The 21,222-nt window shown below is 47.3% G+C and overlaps 1 protein-coding gene across 2 annotated transcripts in view; it reads left to right on the top strand.

Moving 5' to 3' along the window:
* The window catches only part of PLCG2 (phospholipase C gamma 2), a 133,361-nt gene extending 112,960 nt beyond the window's left edge, over positions 1–20,401 (top strand). For both annotated transcript variants that reach the window (XM_058675174.1, XM_004584054.4), the window contains exons 26-33: positions 872–974; positions 1,942–2,151; positions 2,413–2,558; positions 3,024–3,138; positions 4,031–4,198; positions 7,115–7,203; positions 19,227–19,411; positions 20,086–20,401. In XM_058675174.1, coding sequence (XP_058531157.1) covers positions 872–974; positions 1,942–2,151; positions 2,413–2,558; positions 3,024–3,138; positions 4,031–4,198; positions 7,115–7,203; positions 19,227–19,411; positions 20,086–20,128 — 1,059 coding nt within the window. In that variant the 3' untranslated portion in view covers positions 20,129–20,401. The remainder of the gene's footprint in view (positions 1–871; positions 975–1,941; positions 2,152–2,412; positions 2,559–3,023; positions 3,139–4,030; positions 4,199–7,114; positions 7,204–19,226; positions 19,412–20,085) is intronic.
* The last annotated feature ends 821 nt before the right edge of the window (positions 20,402–21,222 follow it).

Genomic DNA, 21,222 nt, shown 5'->3' with positions numbered 1-21,222 from the left:
ATGGAAGAACGGACGCTTCTCACACCTCGTCAGGCTGTAGACAGGGAAACAGACCAAGAAGAGGCTGGCTGCTCGTGCAGGGCCCAGCCTGCCTCACTGCAGACCTGTTCCTGCCAGCACCTCACACGTCCTCCATGCATATCCAGCCCAGGGCTGATGGCCCAATAAGGAAAACACAAAGCAGTCATTCCCAGCAGGAAGGGAATGTACTCCATAAGAAAGGACTGGGTCTTGGCTGGCTGTGTTCATGGCCTGTTCCGGGACCTGGTGGCTGACGCTATGTGGGAAGGAAGCAGGGCTGGGGTGAGGCACAGGCAGGGGCTTGGAGCAGGCTTGAGGCTGGCCAGCTGTGGAGGTTGAGCTCACTGCAGTTCTGTGTGTCAGGTGTCAATTCACCCTCCCTTTCAGAGGGCGTGTGGGCTGGATGAAATGAGATCTCCTGGCAGATGGACCTGGTGTGTGTCACCTGAGGTTATGCATGCCCTTGCAATGACACTTTTTCTCCCCCCATCTCAATCTTCCCACTGTTCCACACTGGCCTGTGGAAAGTGGTGGTCAGCAGTGGGGAAAAGGGGAAGTGCATCCTTGCTTAGGTAGGGTTCAACAGGATGGTGGGTCCTCCTCCCAGGAGAAATGCCCCGAGTCTGTGGCCTGGGCCCGGCCTCAGGGAGAGAGCGCTCTGCTCAGAGCTGCAGTGGTGCAGTTGGAGAGGAGGGGGTCTGTGTTTTTGGGCACAGGGCATGGGGACGTTATGAGGGCAGGAGCTGCGCACAGCAGTGGCTTTAGGCGAAGGAATTGGGAGCAGGTGTGAGTGAGGGGTTCCTGGGGTGCTGGCCCTGGTGGCTGCAGCTGCTAATGCCTGCCCCCACAGGAGAACAACCTGCGGTACTGGGAGAAGAACCAGTCCATTGCCATCGAGCTCTCCGACTTGGTCGTCTATTGCAAGCCGACCAGCAAGACCAAGGACAACCTAGGTACCACCTCCCCCACCCGCGGTGACAGCCCTGTGATCTTTGGAGTTTGGTGCCAGCAGAGGGGCAGAAACTTCTTGCTGAATGCGTCCCCAGGGCAGGTGGCCATGGCTGCTCAGCAGGCAGCTTAGTGTGTGTGTACGGAAGCCTGCAGATGACACATTGGTTCTCACGGGGCCCATCCCTTTGTGACTCCCAGCAGAGATGTGTTCACCTTTGGCTTCTGCTGGCTGCTGGCCCTGGTGATTCCCCTTGGGCTCGCCTGATGACCAGCCCAATGCGAGCTCCTGAACTGAACCACAGCTGCAAGGTTCTGTCACCAAGTCCCACGTCCCAGAGCTTAGGGCCTAGATGCAGAGTCACTATTGGGTCCTTCACTGAGGAATTAGTCTTCTAAACATCCTTCACCATTTATCAGAGACCTTGGGCCTTAGCTCTTCACCTTCTAGTTCTTTCTGGGGGCCTTTGGAGCCCTCTCTGTTTATGGGCTCGCAGGACACAGGAGTGGAGGAGCCGTGCCAACCCCAGTACTTCATCAGGGAGGGGCCGGGAGAGGGGGCAGAAGTCAGGAGTGGCCTCAGTCAGCATCTGTTCCTCCACTGGAGGAGGTCAAGGTGAAACAGGTCTCCACCTGCCCCCTTGATAGGGACCCTGAGCTCCTCCCTGCATCTTCTGCTGTCACCATGATCGCTGCCTGCTTCTTGATAGGCCCAGCCTGACCCCTGGGGCCCTGGGAGGTTTTCTTGCTCAAGGATGTTGCTAGTTACAAACAAATGGCAGTATTTCTAGACCGAAACCCATCCCTTGTGTGTTCTGGGGAACCTTAAGGGGAGCCACCACTGTCATCACAGCCACGGGGTGTCGTGTCAGAGCAATGCCTGGTTTCCTTTGACCCTCAGTGTGCGAGCAGCTGCTGCGTCAGTGTGAGCTGAGACCTAGGCTACACGGTGACCAGCTGCTCTGTGTGCAGAAAATCCTGATTTCCGGGAAATCCGCTCCTTCGTCGAGACAAAGGCTGACAGCATCGTGCGGCAGAAGCCCATCGACCTTCTGCGGTACAACCAGAAGGGCCTGACCCGCGTCTACCCCAAGGGCCAGCGGGTTGACTCCTCCAACTATGACCCCTTCCGCCTGTGGCTCTGCGGCTCCCAGATGGTGGCGCTCAACTTCCAGACTGCAGGCAAGGGAGGGCGGGGAGGTGTCCTGGGTCCCTTCTGTCTCCTCTCCATCCCCTGCTTCCTCTCCTCTCTCTCTCCACTTCCCTCTCCTCTCTCTTCTGTCTCCCCTTTCCTCTCATACTCCCCTCCTCCCCCTTTCTTCTCTCCTTTCTTCCTGTCCCCTCTCTCTCCTCCCTTCTCTGTGTCCCGTTCACCACGCCCTTCTTCTCTCATTCCCGGTCCTCTCCCCCCGACTCACAGCAGGGGTCTGCTTTGCTTTCCAGACAAGTACATGCAGATGAATCATGCCTTGTTTTCACTCAACGGGCGGACAGGCTATGTCCTACAGCCTGAGAGCATGCGGACTGAGAAGTACGACCCGATGCCCCCAGAGTCGCAGAGGAAGATCCTGATGACGGTCACTGTCAAGGTAGGGCCCAGCTGTCCTTCTGTAGGGATAGACACCCCAGTGTTTTCTGCAGGAAATGGGTGGGGGAGGATTTGCCCAGAGCTGTCTTGGTTCAGAGTACCTGTCTGACCGGAAGAACTGGGGACGTGGTCTCTAGGCCTCAGTGGAGAGGACTGCCTTCACCTTTGGCCAGCTTTACAGGCAAACAAAATTTTGGAGACTCTGCTGCTCCTTTCTGGAGCCCGGGTGACCCACACTCTATAAACAGCCATTAGGAGCAGGATGCCAGCCTCTGCTCCACTTGCCTGGTGCTGGGCAGCCCCACCTCATAGTTAGAGCTGGCCTGGGCTTTCACTCTACCCGACCCAGCACAGCACTGGGACCCAGCTGGGGAGCTTCCTTGAGTTTAGAACCCAAACAGAAGTTTCTGCCCTCTGCACTCAGCAGGTGCACCTCAGGCAGCCCTTGCTGTCTTCTGTGCCCTAGGTCCTGGGTGCCCGCCATCTCCCCAAGCTGTGCCGCAGCATCGCCTGTCCCTTCGTGGAAGTGGAAATCTGCGGAGCCGAATGTGACAACAACAAGTTTAAGACTACGGTCGTAAGTAAGTTGTCTCTGCTTCTTTCAAATATAAAGCAAGTAGTATCACAAGCGGGGAGGCTATTCAGTTTTTTTCTTAAAAGATTTATTCACTTACTTGAAAGATTGTCACAGATGGAGGGAGACACAGATTTTCCATCTTCCGGTTCACTTCCCAGATGGCTACAACATCCAGGCCTGGGCCAGGCTGAAGCCAGGAGCTTCCTCTGGGTCTCCTGCATGGCTGCAGGGGCCCAAGCACCTGAGTCATCTTCCACCGTATCCCCAGGTGCACAGCCAGGGGACTGGACCAGAAGTGGACCTTGAGCTGAGGCCTACATGGGCTGTCAGCATCAAGGGTGGCAGCTTAACCCTGTGCCACAATGCTGCCCCAGCAAAGAGTCACTTCATCAAGCCGTCAGTCCTTGCCATGACTGTTCCACCTGGATATGTCTAATGAGCTGAAAGCTAAGAGGCAGAGGTATAAAGTGGGCACAGCTGACCTGATCCAGAGCCTTAGCCCACGCTGGATAGCTTTACGTCTGGCAGGGGCTTGAGGACCGTTGAAGCCCCGGGCCCCGTGTGCCTGGCAGAGACGCCCCAGAGCACAGTGCTCTGCTGCTCTGCTGCTTCCTTGCTCCATCTCCTCATCACACTGCTTTTGTCCATTTTTTCCCACTTCTCCGACTCCTGCGCTGCAGCCAGGGGCTCCCTTCTCCCCGTCCCCAGGAGTCCAGGGCTGCTGCTATAGCTTTTCCATAGGGACGTACGGAGTGGACAGGGAAAGATCCGTGCTTTACTGAGGTCCTGGCATAGATAATGGCTTATTTTGTGTGGCTGCTGAAGGAGGCAGAAGCCATGAATCAGGAGTGGGCAGGGCAGGGTGGCCTTGACTGAGCTCTGACCTCCTTTTCCAGATGATAATGGCCTCAACCCAGTCTGGGCTTCCACCCAGGAGAAGGTGACATTCGAGATTTATGACCCCAACTTGGCATTTCTGCGCTTCGTGGTTTATGAGGAAGATATGTTCAGTGACCCCAACTTCCTTGCTCATGCCACCTACCCCATTAAAGGCATCAAGTCAGGTAAGGGCCATTGCGATGATGTTCGGTCCCGGCCGCTCTCCTTGGGTTTGTGCTGCTGGCTTTGGTGGCTTTGCTGCAGGAGTGATGGCATGGCCAGAGGGCTGTGAGAGGCTGGATTGGTACCTGGTGGTCAAATTGAGATTTTATTTATTTTTATTGGAAAGTCAGATATACAGAGGAAGAGAGACAGATCTGCAATCTGTTGATTCACTCCTCAAGTGACGACAATGGCTGGAGCCAGGAGCCAGGAGGCTCTTCTGAGTCCCCCATGTGGGTGCAGGGTCCCAAGGCTTTGGGTCGTCCTTGGCTGCTTTCCCAGGCCACAGGCAGGGAGCTGGATGGGAAGCAGGGCTGCTGGGATTAGAACCGGTGCCTGTATGGGATCCTGGGCATACAAGGAGAGGACTTGAGCAGCTAGGCCACCGCGCCAGGACCCTCAAGTTGAGACTTTTAGCTGCTGTGGGAGTGATCAGCTCCTTGAAGAAAAAAATTCCAGTGAGTTTATAGAATTTTTAAAGTGCTTAAATCCTCTGGTTTTAGCACATTGGAACTTTTAATTATCAGAGCAAATTATAAAAATGGAAAGAATGCTGGTTGTGAGCCCCAGAGCCTGAAGTCTGGGAAGCCTTCTTGGTTAATTGGCCTACTCCATAAACTACTGGAAACCATGCAATTATAGTGGTTGTTTAATTTGTAATGTGCCTCTTGCAGATTGACTTAATAAATAAGGCCTAGGCATGATGCCACTTCTCCCTCTGTAGGGAGAGTAGTTTCTTTTAAATCTATGGTGCAGGCGCCATGGCAGACAGGTTTTCAAGGTATCTATGCCAGCTGGTTCCTGACCTGTCTCCATCATGCTGTACCTGTGGGGGCCTGTGCTTATGTACAGGCCTCTTGGAAAATGAAGGGCCTGATCTTGCCCTTTCCTCCCTCTGACCTGTACTGAGGACAGACTGGATGAAACTTTCTTACCTTGATGGCTGTCAGAGTATCCAGGTTCACCTAGAAGATGCTCTGTGTAAGAACAAGAGCCTTGATGATGGAATGCCTGCACCCCCTGCCCAGCTGTGAGAGTCCCCTGAGCTGGGGCTTTTAGTCTCTTCTTTTTAGCTCCCAGCAATAGCTGGCACATCTGTATGCATGAGAGAGAAAGGAACTGAACAGACCCTTGGTGCATCCCACATCAAGAACCTTCTGAGCTTACCTGTTGTGGGGCATGCACTCGAGCTGTGGGCTTGGTGAGGAAGCCGCCTTTGCTGCATACCTTAAAGTTTTTCCTCTTTCAGTCTCCACAGTAATCCTGGGAAAGGGGTTCTGTCATCTTTGCTTTTAGCATCTGGGCACTCCATGGGCTAGAGGTGTGAATTAATGTGCTCACAGTCTCAGATGCATAGGACCAGAGCAAGGATTCCAACCCAGGAGTGTCTGACAACTTCCTGCTCCAGAGCTTGCCCTGGTAAGGCCTCCCTTTCTGCCAGCAGGTGCTTAAAGATCCACTCACCTTACCTTTTAGAGGAGCAGCTTTTATTTCTCTTGCCCTGTAAAACAACCAAAGCAAATGAGAATAAAAATTCTATTTTTAGGGGGATGGAAGTGAGAAGCACTTTTGAGCCCCAACTCCCATAAACCTGAACTGTTTGCCCGTTGTGTCAACAAGAGACTTGGGATGTGGAGCTGGAGAAAGCTCATGCGCCCAGACTGAGGCAGCTGCGAGATATCCATCAGTCCGGCCTGGCATAGAGCTGCACTGCCAGGGAGCACAGAGCCCTCGCAGTCCAGCTCCTAATGGCAGTCCCCACTCAGAACTCATGTATTTCAGGTTGGGATAGCATTAGTCTACCCACAGTGATTCTGTGGCTGGCTATCCAGACAAAAAACTGACCAAACCGCCGTTGCTGAGCTGTCGCATCATCGACAAGGGGTAAGCAGGTCCACGAATGTCTCAACAACGGCAATCAACAGGAGAAAGTCATCCAAGTTCCTACAGGAGGAAGAACACAATTTGAGCATGGGATACCCACTCAAACTTGCCCCTAAGAGGACAGAGGGGTTCCCATACACCTACAGGTCCCAAGTAATAAGAAAACCAAAGCGGACAAATTCGTCCAACCAGGACATCCATAGGAAAGTTCAGGAAGAAGATGGCCCATTGTACGTTTCACTGCTTGTGAATACCATGCTGTTACATGAAGAGGAACAGCATCAGGCATTGTGGAGCTCCTAAGGACAGAGGGAGGGAGGGAGGGATGTGCCAGTGTCTCCGTTTTACTATGAATTGTCTACAACAGGATGGACAGATGGGAAAATGGGGGAAAGCTTGTAAAAGCTTACTGTAGTCTAGGTGGTGGGTGTGCCTTCTGCTGCTCTTGAAGCTTTACTGAATGAAACATCCACAGGAAAATGTCAGAAAATCCCAGCTCAGCTGCCTGCCATGGGGGAATTCTGGTTACAAAATGGAACGCAAATATCAGCACCATGTCGAGGTACAAACTATAATTCACCCCTTCTGGAGCAAGGCAGGGAGCGAGAAGGGACTGGATGGCTTAAGTGTGGTGCTTACCTCATCTGAAACTGGATCATGGTGATTCTACAGGTGTTCAAAGGTGACAGGTCAGCCAAGAGTATAGCTGGAAGTCACAGCGTGAGTGGCAGGAGGCCACTACACTCAATGTGGAATCTTATGTGGGTTTTTTTTCCTGAGTAAATTGGCTTCCTTCTGAGATGTTAGAGTTCATAGCTGGACTTTCCCAGATGGACTGGCCCATCAGTGCTGCTGCCCTCTGTCCCTGGCTTTGAGCCTGGGACCTCTAGCTGGCCAGCAGTGAGTTGGGCTCAGCACGGGGCAGCTGAGCACTCACCTTCTCCAAGAAGGCCGAGCCCAACGTCACCTTTGCCTTTCCCCCTGTTGTGCTGCAGGCTACAGATCTGTCCCTCTGAAGAATGGGTACAGTGAGGACATTGAGCTGGCTTCTCTCCTGGTTTTCTGTGAGATGCGACCAGTCCTGGTGAGTGGCGGGTGACCAGCAGGGCAGGGGGAGCAGGGATGGCAACTGTTGGCCAGTGGACTTGAGCCCAAGGAGACCTGCTTTTCTGTTATCTCTTGGAGGTTTTGGGCTTTCCTTCTGGCATCCTCCTTTCCTGCGGAATGGCATCTGAGTCTGGAATAGGCAATGTGGTTGGCAAAGGTCGCTAGGGGAGTTCCGCAACGTTTCATTTCTGCAGGAGCCCAGAGACAGCATATGCATCCAGATACCATAAAAGGGTCTGGGAACATCCATAGTGGACTTACAGGGAGGCAGTGCGTGGATCACACCTGCTCTCTTCCCTATGCAGGCAGCTTGCTCCTGGGTCCTGTTGGTGTGCCAAGGCCCTAAAGGATGAACTGGTTTGGGTAAGCTTTGTGGAAAGGAGTTGGGCTTTGCTGAATTTTTACTAAAGGAAGCAATGAAGTTGCTCAGGACCAAGGGTCCACAAGGGAGCACTGGGCAGTGAGGCCTGGGGTTATCGGTGAAGACTGGACACACACGGTCACATTGGTGCTTCTGCGTCTTCACGCTGGCACTCCCTGAAGCTCAAGCCCACTTGGGGTGAGCACCACTCCAGGTCTCTTCAGCTAAGCTAAAACACCTGAGGTTCTAGAAGCCAGTGAGCTGATGTGGGTGTGGTTGGCACTCCTGGCCACCTTTCTGGTATTCACTGCTGGCTAGGGAAGTCACACGCTGTAATGAGATGCTCCCTCTTGGCTGTGGGAATTCAGCAGTGATTTTGAAATTGCCTGCCTGGCAACTTGCAGAATGTGAGTAGAGTTGGGAACCATCAAGTGGTGAGGGAGACAGCAGGGCAGGGAGGGCCTTCGACAGCCCCAGTAATAGCCCGTGCAGTAAAAATTAATGAACTTGATTCAGTCAGAAGAAAACATAAGGCTTTTCTGCATAGCTGTTGTGCTTTTTCGCAACCTTGTTAGTTTTCCACTCCAAAGCATTTTAGAATGCTTTTGGATGATAAAAACAAGGAAAGGCAGACAGGGGGCTGAGCCTTAAAGGTATGGGGCCAAAAACCTCAGATAGCCAAAGACATCCATCCTGGTTTGCTGGTATAAAACCTTTTTGTGATGGTGAGTTTTCTACGTGAAGTGTTATACTGCAAAGTTAAATGTAAGGCTTATATGCAAAATGGTAGTTTGCTCTTAAACTTCAGCGATCTGGAAAAATCTCCATTTATGATGCTTGCTATGATAGAATTACTTGCTCATGAAAATTTGCATAAATTCTTCCTTTTCCCAGGGCCAAATTGGGTATTGCGAATACCCAAGCTGTAAATGTTTCCTCTTTTCAAATGAATTATGCATTGCCAGTGTGTCCTTAGCAAGAACAAAGTGTTTAATAAGTTCATTAACACACCTAAACCAGAATTACTGTTTTTTATAAAGCAGTAACTTAAAACCACAGCCCAGATTGTGTGGGAAGTGTAGAGTTGTAGCTTCATAATTAGAGGGGGAGGTGGGAGTGTTAATTTCTTTCTATAAAGGAAGCAAAATTGATCCAGTGTTAACGATATAAATTTATGTATACTTAAAAAAAAAACCTTCACTGTTGCTTATTGGGGCTAGGTGCTGTATTTTTAAAGATTTCTTTGAAAGGTAGAGTTATGGCCTTCATCTGCCGGTTATACGGTCCAGGGCTGATGCAGGAAGAAGTCTGGAACTCCATCCTGGTATGCCATGTGGGTGGCAGGGGCCCAGGGACTTGGACCATCCTCTGTTGTCTTCCACATAAACTAGTAGGGAGTTGTACTGGAAACAAAGCAGCCAGGACTCAAACCAATACTCCAATATGTGATGCCAATGGTGCCTTACCTTGCCAGGCAGTGCTTTGCGGTGGGGACTGTCTGTGCATTCCTGCCTATGACCCATTTCATGCCATCTGCACAGCCAAATGTCACTGGGATGGTAAAATCTTTAGTTGAGAACCACTGTTCAAAAGTGAGGTTATAGGGGTTAGTACTATGGCAGTAATGGGTTCAGCTGCCACCTGCCCTGATGGCAACCCCTGAGAGCACCAGTTGAGTACAGCTGCCTTTCCAGTCCAGCTTCCTGCTAATGCTTCTGGGAAAGCATGGCCCAATTGCATGGGGAGACCCAGATTAGTTCCTGGCTTTAGCCTGGGGAAAAGGAATCAGCACTTCCACTCTCCAGAAACGCCCATCTACACCCCTTGACAGGACACTTGGTGAATAAAGACAGTTTCACACATAGCACGGTAGGCTAGCGTTTGTGGCAAGGCTGTGGTAAACAACCCCAGGAAAGAGATCATGGGTTAAGTGAATGGGTACGTCTGGCAGCTGGGAAGCTTATAGGAAACTGTCCAGACTTGATGTCCCTGATGAAGGAAGATGCATACCTTGGTTGCTGTGGGGGATGTGACTGCGGAAGGGGGCTCCAGATGGGACGTTTGAGTGCAAGCAGGGACTGAGGGTGTGCATTTCAGCTGCTGGTCCTCAGAGCAGTGTTAGGGGTGACACCTCTCACCTGGCTCTGTGCCACTCACAGGTGTTGCTTGGCATCTCCATCCACGAGGGTCTCTCTTGGAAACCGAGCTGCATTTGGTGGCCATGGCCTTTTCTGCGGTGCCCAGGGTCAGCCTTTGACCCGTTTATCACTGTGCCCCTTGACCCTGGGAGAGACTCTGGATGAAGTCTGCTAGGACTGTTTACCAGTGAGGGCCAAGATGGAATTCACTCATAACACATTTGCTGAGATCAAGGTTATAGCCCCCAAATAGCCAGTAAGGTCTTTAAAACCCTGAAGAAGCCATTTACATGTTACCATTACTCACCAATTCTCCATCCTTTACTTTGCTTTCTGGATATAGGGTTATAAAGAATATTTTAGCATGATTTAAAAACCTTACTATATTTAGTTTGATAAGTAGGGGAAAAGGGGGAATTGAAAAAATAAACACAAACTACCTGTTTATAAGCAGTTAGCATCTTGGTCAATTTCTTTCACATTATGACATTTTTGCATATGGTATTGCCATAATTTAATTCATCCAATTTTTCCATAGTGCCAATGTGATTTTCAGAACTACTGATGCTTGCTGGGTCAGGCCTAAGGCCCTAACTCAACCTGTCTTCCACTGATGGTTACTTACAGCCTAAATAATAAAGGTATTTCAATAACTTTCTTTTTTGGTTAAAAACCCCCAAGGCTAGATAAAGTAGAAAAGAGAACAATAGACCACGTTTTTAGGATATGAGCTGAATTATTCTCTGAAGTAGTTTCTTTTAAGCTCAGTCTTGCCAGAGATTGAAAGGGGTGTCCACTAAAAGATCTAAAAACCTGTGTGACTCAGACATATGGAAGCTACAAAACTGACCGCAATCATGATGGAGGGGAAGCTTGCGCCCCAAGGGCAGTTGGGCAAACCTGCCTGCTCCAGCCTTTGCTGGACAGAGGGTGGGAGCCAAGGAGCCAGGGAACGAGAGGCTTGGAGAAAAGACTTCTGTCCTGGGATTTTGGCTTAGTGCTCAGCCAGAAGAGAAGGGCAAGTCGTTTGGAAAGAACTACAGCACACACGCTCGAACTCTGTGTGCTGTGGCTCCTGGGAAGGTTTTCTTCGCCTTGAGGGGACCTGGAACCACACGATGAGGGGCCCATCCTTGTCTCCAAAGACCCCACAAATAGATGTCACTACTAAACAGTCAAAACCACGAGGCAGACATAGAAAACCATGATGTGCCACCCAGCAAGCAGAGGGAGAGGCTCAAGCGCACACCCTGGGCAGGTGGCTGGTCCCTGCAATGCAGCACACTGGAAGCATATCAGAGGCAGTTTCAAAAATACCAGAGCATTGGGAAAAGGCCCACTGGCATTGAAACAAGAAACTGACATCTTGAGTTTAACAGTGAGTTTATAAATAAGCCTGTATTAATGATTCCAAAGATCATGTGGAAGTAACACCTCGTGTTCCAGATTTGCAAGCATCAGACTCCTAAGGATGAGGGAGAGGGGACGAGGACAGTGACCTGACAACACGTCTCAGAGCGTGACGGGAACTACCAATGACACGGGGATGTTTTTTTCTGATCTGCTGCTTTGTCCCAGATAGGATGCACAGAAAATACATCCACACTCAAGTTAAAAAAAAAAATTCTAAGGATCTGTTTAAGCCTTACAGTCCTTAACACACAAGAATGTAAAGAAAAACCAAAGACTTGTAATATCAAGTGTGTCCTCTTCAATGAAAACTGGACGATACTCAAATGCCATTTACAGATGAAGACCAGAGAGCTCTGGGGGCAGCAGGAATGCATTTTGGGGTATGGAAAATTTTAGACCTAACATGGATCCTGCACAAAGGAAACAGTAAGACATTCCCTCCCCCATCAGGTTTCTACACAGCAAAATGGAGAGAGATCAGTGAGTAATTTTGCAGTCTAACTTAAGATGATCACAATATGATTAAAATTTTATGATGCTAAGTGTCAAGGATTTTTGAAACACTGATAAAAATTTCATCATCCAAAGCTAAGAATAATCAAATATCAGCAAAACGCAAGCAGATGCATCAAGGTAAAATAGAGGTGTCCTAGAGGATTCCAGCTTTGATGCCTGGAGAACCAGGGAAAATCAAGCGTCCTACAGAGAGAGGCCAGGCTGCTATCGATAGGGAAGGAAGATGTAATCCTAAATAGGACTGTTTAGAAACAACTGATGCTAACTGGAGTGGAAGGGAAACGCAGAGGAGGAGAAAGAGACCTGGGCAGAAATTGAAGCAAAACAGAATTATAGGAACCAAAATGAAACGGATAAGAATTTGTATGTAATTTAGGGAATGGGCTATATTCTCCTATTACAAAAAAATCCCACTATGTAGTGTGTGTGCAAGAAGTGAACTGAAAGGAAAATGATAAAGAATCAGGACTGACTGTTAGGATTACTGAGGAGGAAGAACTCACAGGAAAGTAGGATTTAAGATCCAAAGTGTTTTTAGTTGATCGTATGTTCTTACACAGAAATTTATATCAACACTGTATGATTTCTTCCTGAATTTTTGTAAATATACTCAAAGTACTGTTTGGTGTTAGAATTTTTAAGTTAAGACATAGTAAAAACCATACTTATGGCAAAAATGTAATACATTGTTTTTAAAAACATCAAAAGCACTAAAATTCATTAAGAGAAACCTAGTAGCTAAAGTCCTCGCCTTGCATATGGGCATGGGTTCATGTCCCAGCAGCCCTACTTCCCATCCGGCTCCCTGCCTGTGGCCTGGGAAAGCGGTCGAGGATGGCCCAGAGCCTTGGGACCCTGTACCCATGTGGGAGACCTGGAAGAGGCTCCTGGCTTCAGACTGGCTCAGTACCAGCCATTGCAGCCACTTGGGGAGTGAAGCAACAGATGCAAGATCTTCCTCTCTGTCTCTCCTCCTCTCCATGTACCTGACTTTCCAATAAAAAAATCTTTATACTGACACAGTACTTGGTTTATAAAAGGCATGTAGCGATAATTAGGAAATAGTGTAGTAACTACATGTGTGGCTTTTATATAAAGAAGAATCTGCCGGAAGTTTGAAGGTCTGATAAATAAAAATCAGCAAGGACTGAAAATCAAAATAACTTACAGCAAAAGCAATGTATACTATTCATTGCTGATATAGAAAATGTCTTTGAATACTTTAAAAAATGACTTAAGAAAATACATCAATATGTTCTGATTTGAGAACAGAATTTCCTAAAGTAATTATAACAAGTAAATTAGCTAGTTTCCTGAGGCAACTAAAGGAAGTTTAACTCACAGTTTAGGAGGTTCATGCCCGAGGTTATGCAATCCCATTGGTGTGGTCTGTGGCAGGGCTGCTTGGGAGGCATTTGCAGAGCATGTGTTGTGTGGGTGGTCACATCTTGATCAGGCTAAAGAGAGGAGGAGGAAGAATGAGTTCCTGCAACCTATGACTAAAGGACTCCCTCCCGTGCCCACCTCCCAAGGGTGTCACCCTTGGGGATCAAGCCTTTAACACGTGGGCCAATTAGGTGCACTTAATGTCCTAATCCGCTCAACTTGGAAGCATTAGAACATTTATGGCATTAATTTTTTCAAAGATTTATTTGGAAGGCAGAGTTGGGGGGGTGGTAGCATGCATCTGTTGGTTCATGTGGGTGCAGGACCCAAGTGGTTGGTCCGTGTTTTGCTGCTTTCTAAGGTACATAGGTGGCGCCACCGGGACTCCAACTGGCATCCATATGGGATCCAGCCCCAGATGCCATTACATTTAAAACAGGACCGTGTGTACTGTAAAACCACATAGATACCATATACAGACCAAGACTAATAACACTCATCCAAGTGTTTATCTTAATAACTATTAAAACACTAGTAACATAAGCTAATGGGAAATAGCACCAGAGTACACATAAAAATAGTTGAATGAAATGGAAAACAAAAAACACTAGTTCATTAAAAACCGTACGAGACCAATTAAACACTTTTCCTGTTCAATTGAGAAAAAGAGCAAAGCCATAGAAATGTAGATGTTGTCAAGGAGACAGAATCCCAGAAACAGTATTTCACAAATGGGTTACTGCCTTTCAAGCCTGTAACGGAGCTAGAATTGAGAAGCAGTGAGAAGCACAAGGATGACAACACGTATCAGACTGAACAGTGTCAGACTTGGCTTTATAGACTTAGTTCTGTTTGAATTCAGAGTCCAAATGTGTTGCACTGAAGTTGGTAGAAAAAAATGGAAATGCTGCATTTCTTTGATGCCATATAACTTTTATTTCAAAACCAGAGAGGCACTCCTAATCCTCCTCTACCTCACCCAGCCACACATTACTGTCATTTTTGAATACAGAAATTCACATTCTAAAAAGAAACCTATCAGTTCCAATATTTATAAGAATATATTAGAATGAAGCAGAGTTTTCCCCTAGAATGAAAGGATGGTTTAACACTGGGACAGTTAGAAACAAATCGAGGGAAAAGCGAGAAGCCACTCTAGGCCCCAACTGTAACCAAAGATGGCCAGTATGAAGTGTGGAAACAATGGAAAATGATCTGTATTTATCAGTTATGATTAAATACCTAACAAAAAAAGCCTGGTTATGTTTTTCTCATTTCTAGAATAGAAAGTGGCTGCATTTAATAACAAGTGAAAGTTTGGGCCGGGAGTGCAAGGCAGACATGGAACACAGTGACCTCTGAGAAAGGTATGCAGGAAGGAATGAGCACCAGCTGTTGCAGATCTCATCCACCAGAGATTCCTGAATAAGAGGGGGAGAGACCAAAGCATGACTGTTTCTTCTCAAAAGTATCAAGAAATAGCTTTATGGCCAATCAACCTGGCAGATGCATTTTTGCCCAAACTACCTACTTTACCCTCATTCTACAGTACTAAAACATGTTGGCACCCTGTACCAAGGAAGGTGCAGCCCCTCTAACACTCCCTTCACACCTCCTAACTGTGAGGAAACACCAAATACAGACTTGGGCAGGGTTTGGCGGGGGACAGGTGTCCTATAAAATCACTAACACACTCACACACACACACACACACACACACACATATCCAGGTGTCCACAGCCCTAGGAGGTCTGGTGCCCTCACAGGCAGGAGCAGCCAAAGCAGACACAGTGAGCAGGGGCAGTGTGGGATCCTGCATTGGACGCAGGGGCAGACAAGGACACTGGTGGAAACAGCAGTGAAGTCTGAAAATACTCTAGTTGCATAGTAACGTGCCAGTATGAAGTTCACAGTTTTCATCGCAGCACTATGATTATATGAGATGTTACCCCTGGGGAATCTGGGTGATGTGGAGTAAGTGAAATAGTATTAGCATAGCTTTTCATGAAGTTTACAATTCCAACATAAAAAAATTATGAGAAAAGTAGCAATAGGGGAAACGTTTTAAACTTTATTGTGTTTTTGCTGGTGAGGGTGTGGAGTTGGTGGGCATAGTGCAGTCACTGTGGAAGTCAGCATGGAGAGTACTCAGACAACTGAACTACCATATGACCCAGCTATCCCACTCCTGCGAATACATCCAAAGGAAATGGGAAGGCGACCTGCAACCCTATATTTATAGCAGCACAATCTACAATAGCAAAAACATGGAAACAACCCAGATTCTCATTGAAAGAGAGGTGGGCAAAGAAACTGTGGCACATCTACTCCATGGAATACTAATTAGCCATTAAAAAGAATGAAATTCTACCATTTGCAACAAAATGGTCCCAACTAGAGACCATTATGCTCAGTGAAATAAGCCAGTCCCCCAAGGACAAATGTCTTCTGTTCTTTGATATCAGATGACCTTCATGTGAAACACAGAACAAACAGATACACAGGTAGGTGAATACATGTGTGTCTTCTCATAGATGAATTGTATAATGCAAACTAACATACCAGGAAGTGAAGATATGTTGTAGGATGTATCTCTACTCCTAAGAGAAAGATTCACAAGGAATCTGTTAAATACTCTGACAACTTGATACTAGATTTTCTACCATTGCCTATACCTGAAATGCCATGATCCACTTAAATAGTAGAATGTTGAATTTGTGACTGTAGCCGAAGGACTTTATTATTGTAATAATATGGGAGGGGAAAAATGGGGAAGGAGAGATGGGAGGGAAAGGGGAGAATTCCTATTCCTACTAAATTCTAAAATGGAAAATAATGACAATAAAAACATTTTAAAAAGGACAAATATATGTTCTGAGATAAGACAATCTTCGTTCAAAATATAAAACAAATTACATATATATGTAAGCAAGTATATATACACACTATATATGTGTGTGTATAAATCTTTATAGATGAGCTGTAGAATGGAGACTAGCATACTGCCAAGTAATGATACATGCAGGACACATCTCTACTTCCAAATACAAGGACTCCCATTGAGACACTTAAATGTATCTTGACAGTATGATACCAGATTTTCTACCTTTGCCTATACCTAAAATACCATGACACACTTAAGTATCAGAATGTTACACTTTATTACTAAAGGCCTATAGACTGATGCTATGGTGGAAAATAGTGGGAGGGGAAAATAAGGGAGGAATCCCTATACCTACAGAACTCTATCATGGAGAAAAACCAATGTATTTTCATTTTATCTGGAAGTCTGGGAGAAAATTCTCACAGACACTGGTTCACTTCCCAGATGCCTGTAACATCGTGGGCTAGGGCAGGCTGAAGCCATGAAGAAAGGACACAGCTAGGTCTCCCACATGGGTGGCAGGGATGCCGGGACGTAGGCCAACACCTGCTGCCTCGCTGTGCATTAGCAGGAAGCTGATATGCACAGAAGAGCCTGGACTTGAACCTAGCCACTCTGAAATGAGGGGTAGGCATCCCAAAAGGCAGCCAGCTGCTGTACCAGACACCTTTCCAGAAAAAAAAAAAATGTGCTTTTTCCTTTCCTCTAAAGGTAGAATAATAAATAAAGATTTTGTCACTGGCCAGGAGAAAGTGTTACTAAAAGGTTTCCTGTATTTTCAAACTACTGAATTAGAAATGAAGACTCAGTCTCAAAAGAAAACTAGGAAATAATCATCAGCGAACTCTATAGTGGAGGAGCAGAGTCTGGACCAGAAGGGGCACACCGAGCAGGCAGCACCCTTTCTCTTGACCTGGGACAGGGGGTTTATGACCATTAGCTTTAAACTTGCTTTAGAAAAGTATCTAAATATATGTTGTATGTCACATAGTAGCACAAACAAAGAGCATAAGCTTTAGATTTCAGACATGCAACGGAGGTCTGCAATTATAAAAGTTTATGGAAAAGGTAAGTTTTGATATTGAACCTGAATCACAGTCCTTACCTGTGTAAAAGCGGCCGGAGAAGCTGTTCTTACAGGCAGAGGGAAGGTGAAGAGACCATTTGTGACCGTATTAATGCGTCCTGGGTACTAAGTTACAGTGAGACTGGAGAGAGAGGTCCTGTGTTCTGCACGTGGGGTGAACACAGATGCTAACATACTGGATACAGTGAGAGGGGCAAGTGTTTGGTCAGTGGTCAGGTTCTGCTTGGGACATTGCCTTCCGTGTCACTGTGCTTGACTTGAGTCCAGCCTGCTCCTCTGGCGATGATTCATAGCCAACTCTTCCTGCATGACACACATCACTCCAGGAAGCAGTGGGTGCTGGCTCAAGCAGCTGGGTCTGCCACAACACCCTCAAGACCTGGATGGGGTTCCTGGCCTAGCTCTGGCTGTTGGGGACAACTGGAGAGTGAACCAGTAAAGAAAGATCCTCCGTCTGTCTCACTGCCTCTCTGCCTTTAAAATTAAAGAAATATTGTTTAACCAGCCGTGAGAGGATTTTGAATGTTTCCACCATAAAGAAATAGAATCAGAACAATGCATTTGACCTGATATGACCGTCATACAATGTATGCCTATGTGGATATATCAGGTGCTGCCCAATAAACAATTTGTATCAATTAGCAATAGGTTTGTTTTGCTTTGTTCTGTCTTCTCAGTAGGGACAGAAACTGCTCTTCCCAAGGAAGGGTATAAATTTAAGTGAAATTATGTTGATTTTTCCCAAATTCGCACACAGTCCCTTGAGTGGGTTACCAAGAATGGTCATTTTACCTGAACTTCCTCATCACTCATACACCTAGCTGAATGCCCATCATGTCTCCCCAGGCAGTCACAGATCCAGCCATCACCTGGGGTGTTTGTGCTGTTAGGGACGTTCACGTGCAGACATTCCTGCAGAGCAGTGGTTGTCTCAGTCCATGACTCTGTCAGTCATGAGGAGAGCCCATTTGTACTTCCTGATGTGCTTTCCGGGAGTTCTGGGGTCTCCCCTCAAAGTGCTCTGTCAGTAGCAGAGTAATCAGTGGATCCCCCTCTTGAGTAGCTATCTTTCCCATCCTTGCCAGTGGTCTTTTGAAAAACACAAGTGAAACAAAATAGCCTCATCTTCCCCCAGAGTTGGACCTTACTCTGACAGTCGGTTCCTCCTTCCACCCTTAGTGCTTCGACTGCCACATCTGAGGAGTTCAGGGGTAGGTCTGAGTGCATGGCTGTACCCAGTGCTCACCCAAGGCTGTTTTCTTTCCTTCTGGTGTCACCTCCAACTTCCTGTGCATGATGGGCCTGCTGGTGAACAGACACATCCTTCACTTTCAACCTAATCTCAAAAATCACATCTTTATAGCAAGCACACCAACAGATGCCTGAAAGATGCTTCTAATGAGACAAATATCCATAGGTGATAATGGTGGGAGTTGAGACATCATACGTGGCTACATACTGTTCATCCCTGGGGTATTATATATTGTAATCCACATACCATACAATCATCCATTTAAAATAGTGGTTTTTCTAATCATACTCAGAGGTGCATACCATCCCCATAATCAATTTAAAAATTTTACTGCCCTAGGAACAAAGCAAGGCTCATTTGATACCACCTGTCACTCTATCTCCTAGCCCCTGGAAGCCAGGAATCTATTTTCTGTCATAGTCAATGTGTCTGTTCTGCATCTTTCCAGCAGCTGTCATCATAAAATATGTGTCCTTTCAGAGCTGGCTCCTCCCACTTTGCATATTTTCAAGGTGTATCCTTGTTATCCATTATCTTGCCTTTTACGGTCCTTCTAGAATTTTTAGTGATCCATTTCCTCCACTTCTTTGTCCATGGGGCATGCTTCCTCAGCTGCTGTGCTCCACTTTCTGTAGGTAGTTGCCTGAATACACTTTGCACTTGAAGACCAGATGTAGTCCAAGAAAAAAATGGATTCCATTAAGAAATGGGATCCATGGGTAATGCATTTACTATTTCAATGTTTACAGCAAAGCAACACCATGATAATCAAGCTTTTTATTAACTACCAGCTTCTAATACAATGCATAATTGAGTGTTATCTTTGGTTAAAACAGATGCTGGGCAACCCCAGTTGCTCCACTTACTACATGCTTCCCTCATGCTCATACACGAGATGTCAAGACTCACAATTTGATTTGGAAGATGTGGTCACCTCTCCATGTTCTGTCTCTGTGTGTCTAGGAGAGTGAGGAGGAACTTTACTCCTCCTGTCGCCAGCTGCGGAGGCGGCAAGAAGAACTGAACAACCAACTCTTCCTGTATGACACACACCAGAACTTGCGCAATGCCAACCGCGATGCCCTCATTAAGGAGTTCAATGTCAATGAGAACCAGCTCCAGATGTACCAGGAGAAATGCAACCGGAGGTAGGTCAACCTCTCTCCACCAGCAACTGCAGGGCTTCTGGAATGCCCTGATTTGCTTCCTTGAAAAAAATCCCATGGAACTGTTGGTTCTAGTTCTCTCTGCTGTGCAACTTGACTTACAGTAACACCTTTGGCACCCACTACTTCTGTATGTAGACCTATCTTCTCTAGGACACCTCACTGCAGCAGCAAAGGTGAATGATGAGCACCCACTTGTAAAGAGCCTGTGCCAAGCTTTAAGACTCAACTACTCCAGGGGTTCCAGAGAAAGGCAGGAATCCTCCAGGAGAAGCTTCTGGTTGTGCCACAAGCATGTGGTGGGAAGGAGGGCAGCCAGGATGCTTTGCTTATGCATGCTATACCATATTGTCCCCAGAAACAAGGGATTCTTCCAATGGAAATGTAGCAGCAGTCTCCCATGGGCAGCATGGTGCCCATGATAGATTCCATTAAGAAACACATTATTCTCATACAATCTTCATGTCAACCTACATGGCTGTGAGATTTAACCTCACTGAATCTCAGTGTCTTGCAGGGAGCCCTGAGCCTGCTTCCCTGCTGTACCACCTAGCTTTACATGATTTGGCAAACATGTGGACAGACGCACTACCATTTTGAGTACACAGCTGGCTACTTAGGCCCTGCAGATGACAGTGAACTCTGCTTTACTTCAGGTTACGAGAGAAACGAGTCAGCAACAGCAAGTTTTACTCATAGGAGCTGGGACACACATGCTTGCCTGCACGAAGGAAAATGGGCTATACCTCAACCCTGGAAGATGCGGATGTGTAGTGGCCTCCTTTCTTCCAAGTTGGCCATCCAGGTGACATTCCTGAAGGAGTCCAGCGTGTGTCAGGGCGATTCCCTCCCAAGTCTGGACAACTCTCTGAGATGAACACTTACATTCTCTGTAGAGGCACCCAAAAACGTGCTGCTTGTTGTTGGCCTCTTATGCTCCTAACCTCACTGAATAAAAGCAACGACAATCTATCCGTGCAGCCTTCTCTGCATGATCTCCTCAGGGAGTAAGTTTTCTTTATCCTGCTAACAAGGCCCTGCTTCTAATGCAGGTACTTGGCTTCCACAAAAGAAATATGAAGTATAAAGAATGAATTCATTAGATTCTGTAAAGGAAGTTAACAAAAGGGCAAATGATGCCCCAATTAAGGCTGTTGGGTTCCATAAAGCCCCAAGAGGAGTCCTGCCCCATTAGTGGGCTCAGCTCAGTGCCTATTAAGTATCACTGGTCAGCTGCCTGGCTGGACAGACCATCTGAGGGACTTGGTGCATTCCACAAGAAGCAGCTGGCTGACGGCATCCGTCCATGAAGACCAGTTCTCACCATTGCAGAGGCCTCTTTCATTTTCAGGGTTACTGGGGAGGGAAATGGGAATCTTAAGGCGTCTTTGTTTTTCTGAACCTGGAGGCCGCTGAGAATGTTTTATCCAGAGACCAGAGGCCAATTGCTGGTTCCAGACACTCAGAGGACACTGAGGTTTACTGCACACCTGCTCTGGGCTGCCTGCTTTCTGGAGCAGAGAGCTGGGCTCTAGTAGCTTAGGCATCAGTATGCTAGAGAATGTCTCTGATGCAGCCCTCCTCAGAGGGCCACACCTACCAACTTCATGGTGATACATGTGGCTGACTAGGGTGGTATGCCCATATCTTGAGATAAAATGCCATTGTTTAATACAGCTAGCTTGGGGCTGCTCAGTAGAGTCACAACTTCTAACTCCATGTAACTATGGACAGTGAGTGTGGTGGGAAAGAATGAACTAATAGCCAGATTGGTGCTTTACTGAGATGGAAAT

The sequence above is a fragment of the Ochotona princeps genome, chromosome 16, assembly GCF_030435755.1.
Source record: "Ochotona princeps isolate mOchPri1 chromosome 16, mOchPri1.hap1, whole genome shotgun sequence".
Taxonomy (NCBI): Eukaryota; Metazoa; Chordata; class Mammalia; order Lagomorpha; family Ochotonidae; genus Ochotona; species Ochotona princeps.
The sequence above is the reverse complement of the archived record's forward strand: the minus strand, read 5'-3'. Positions and strand labels throughout refer to the sequence as shown.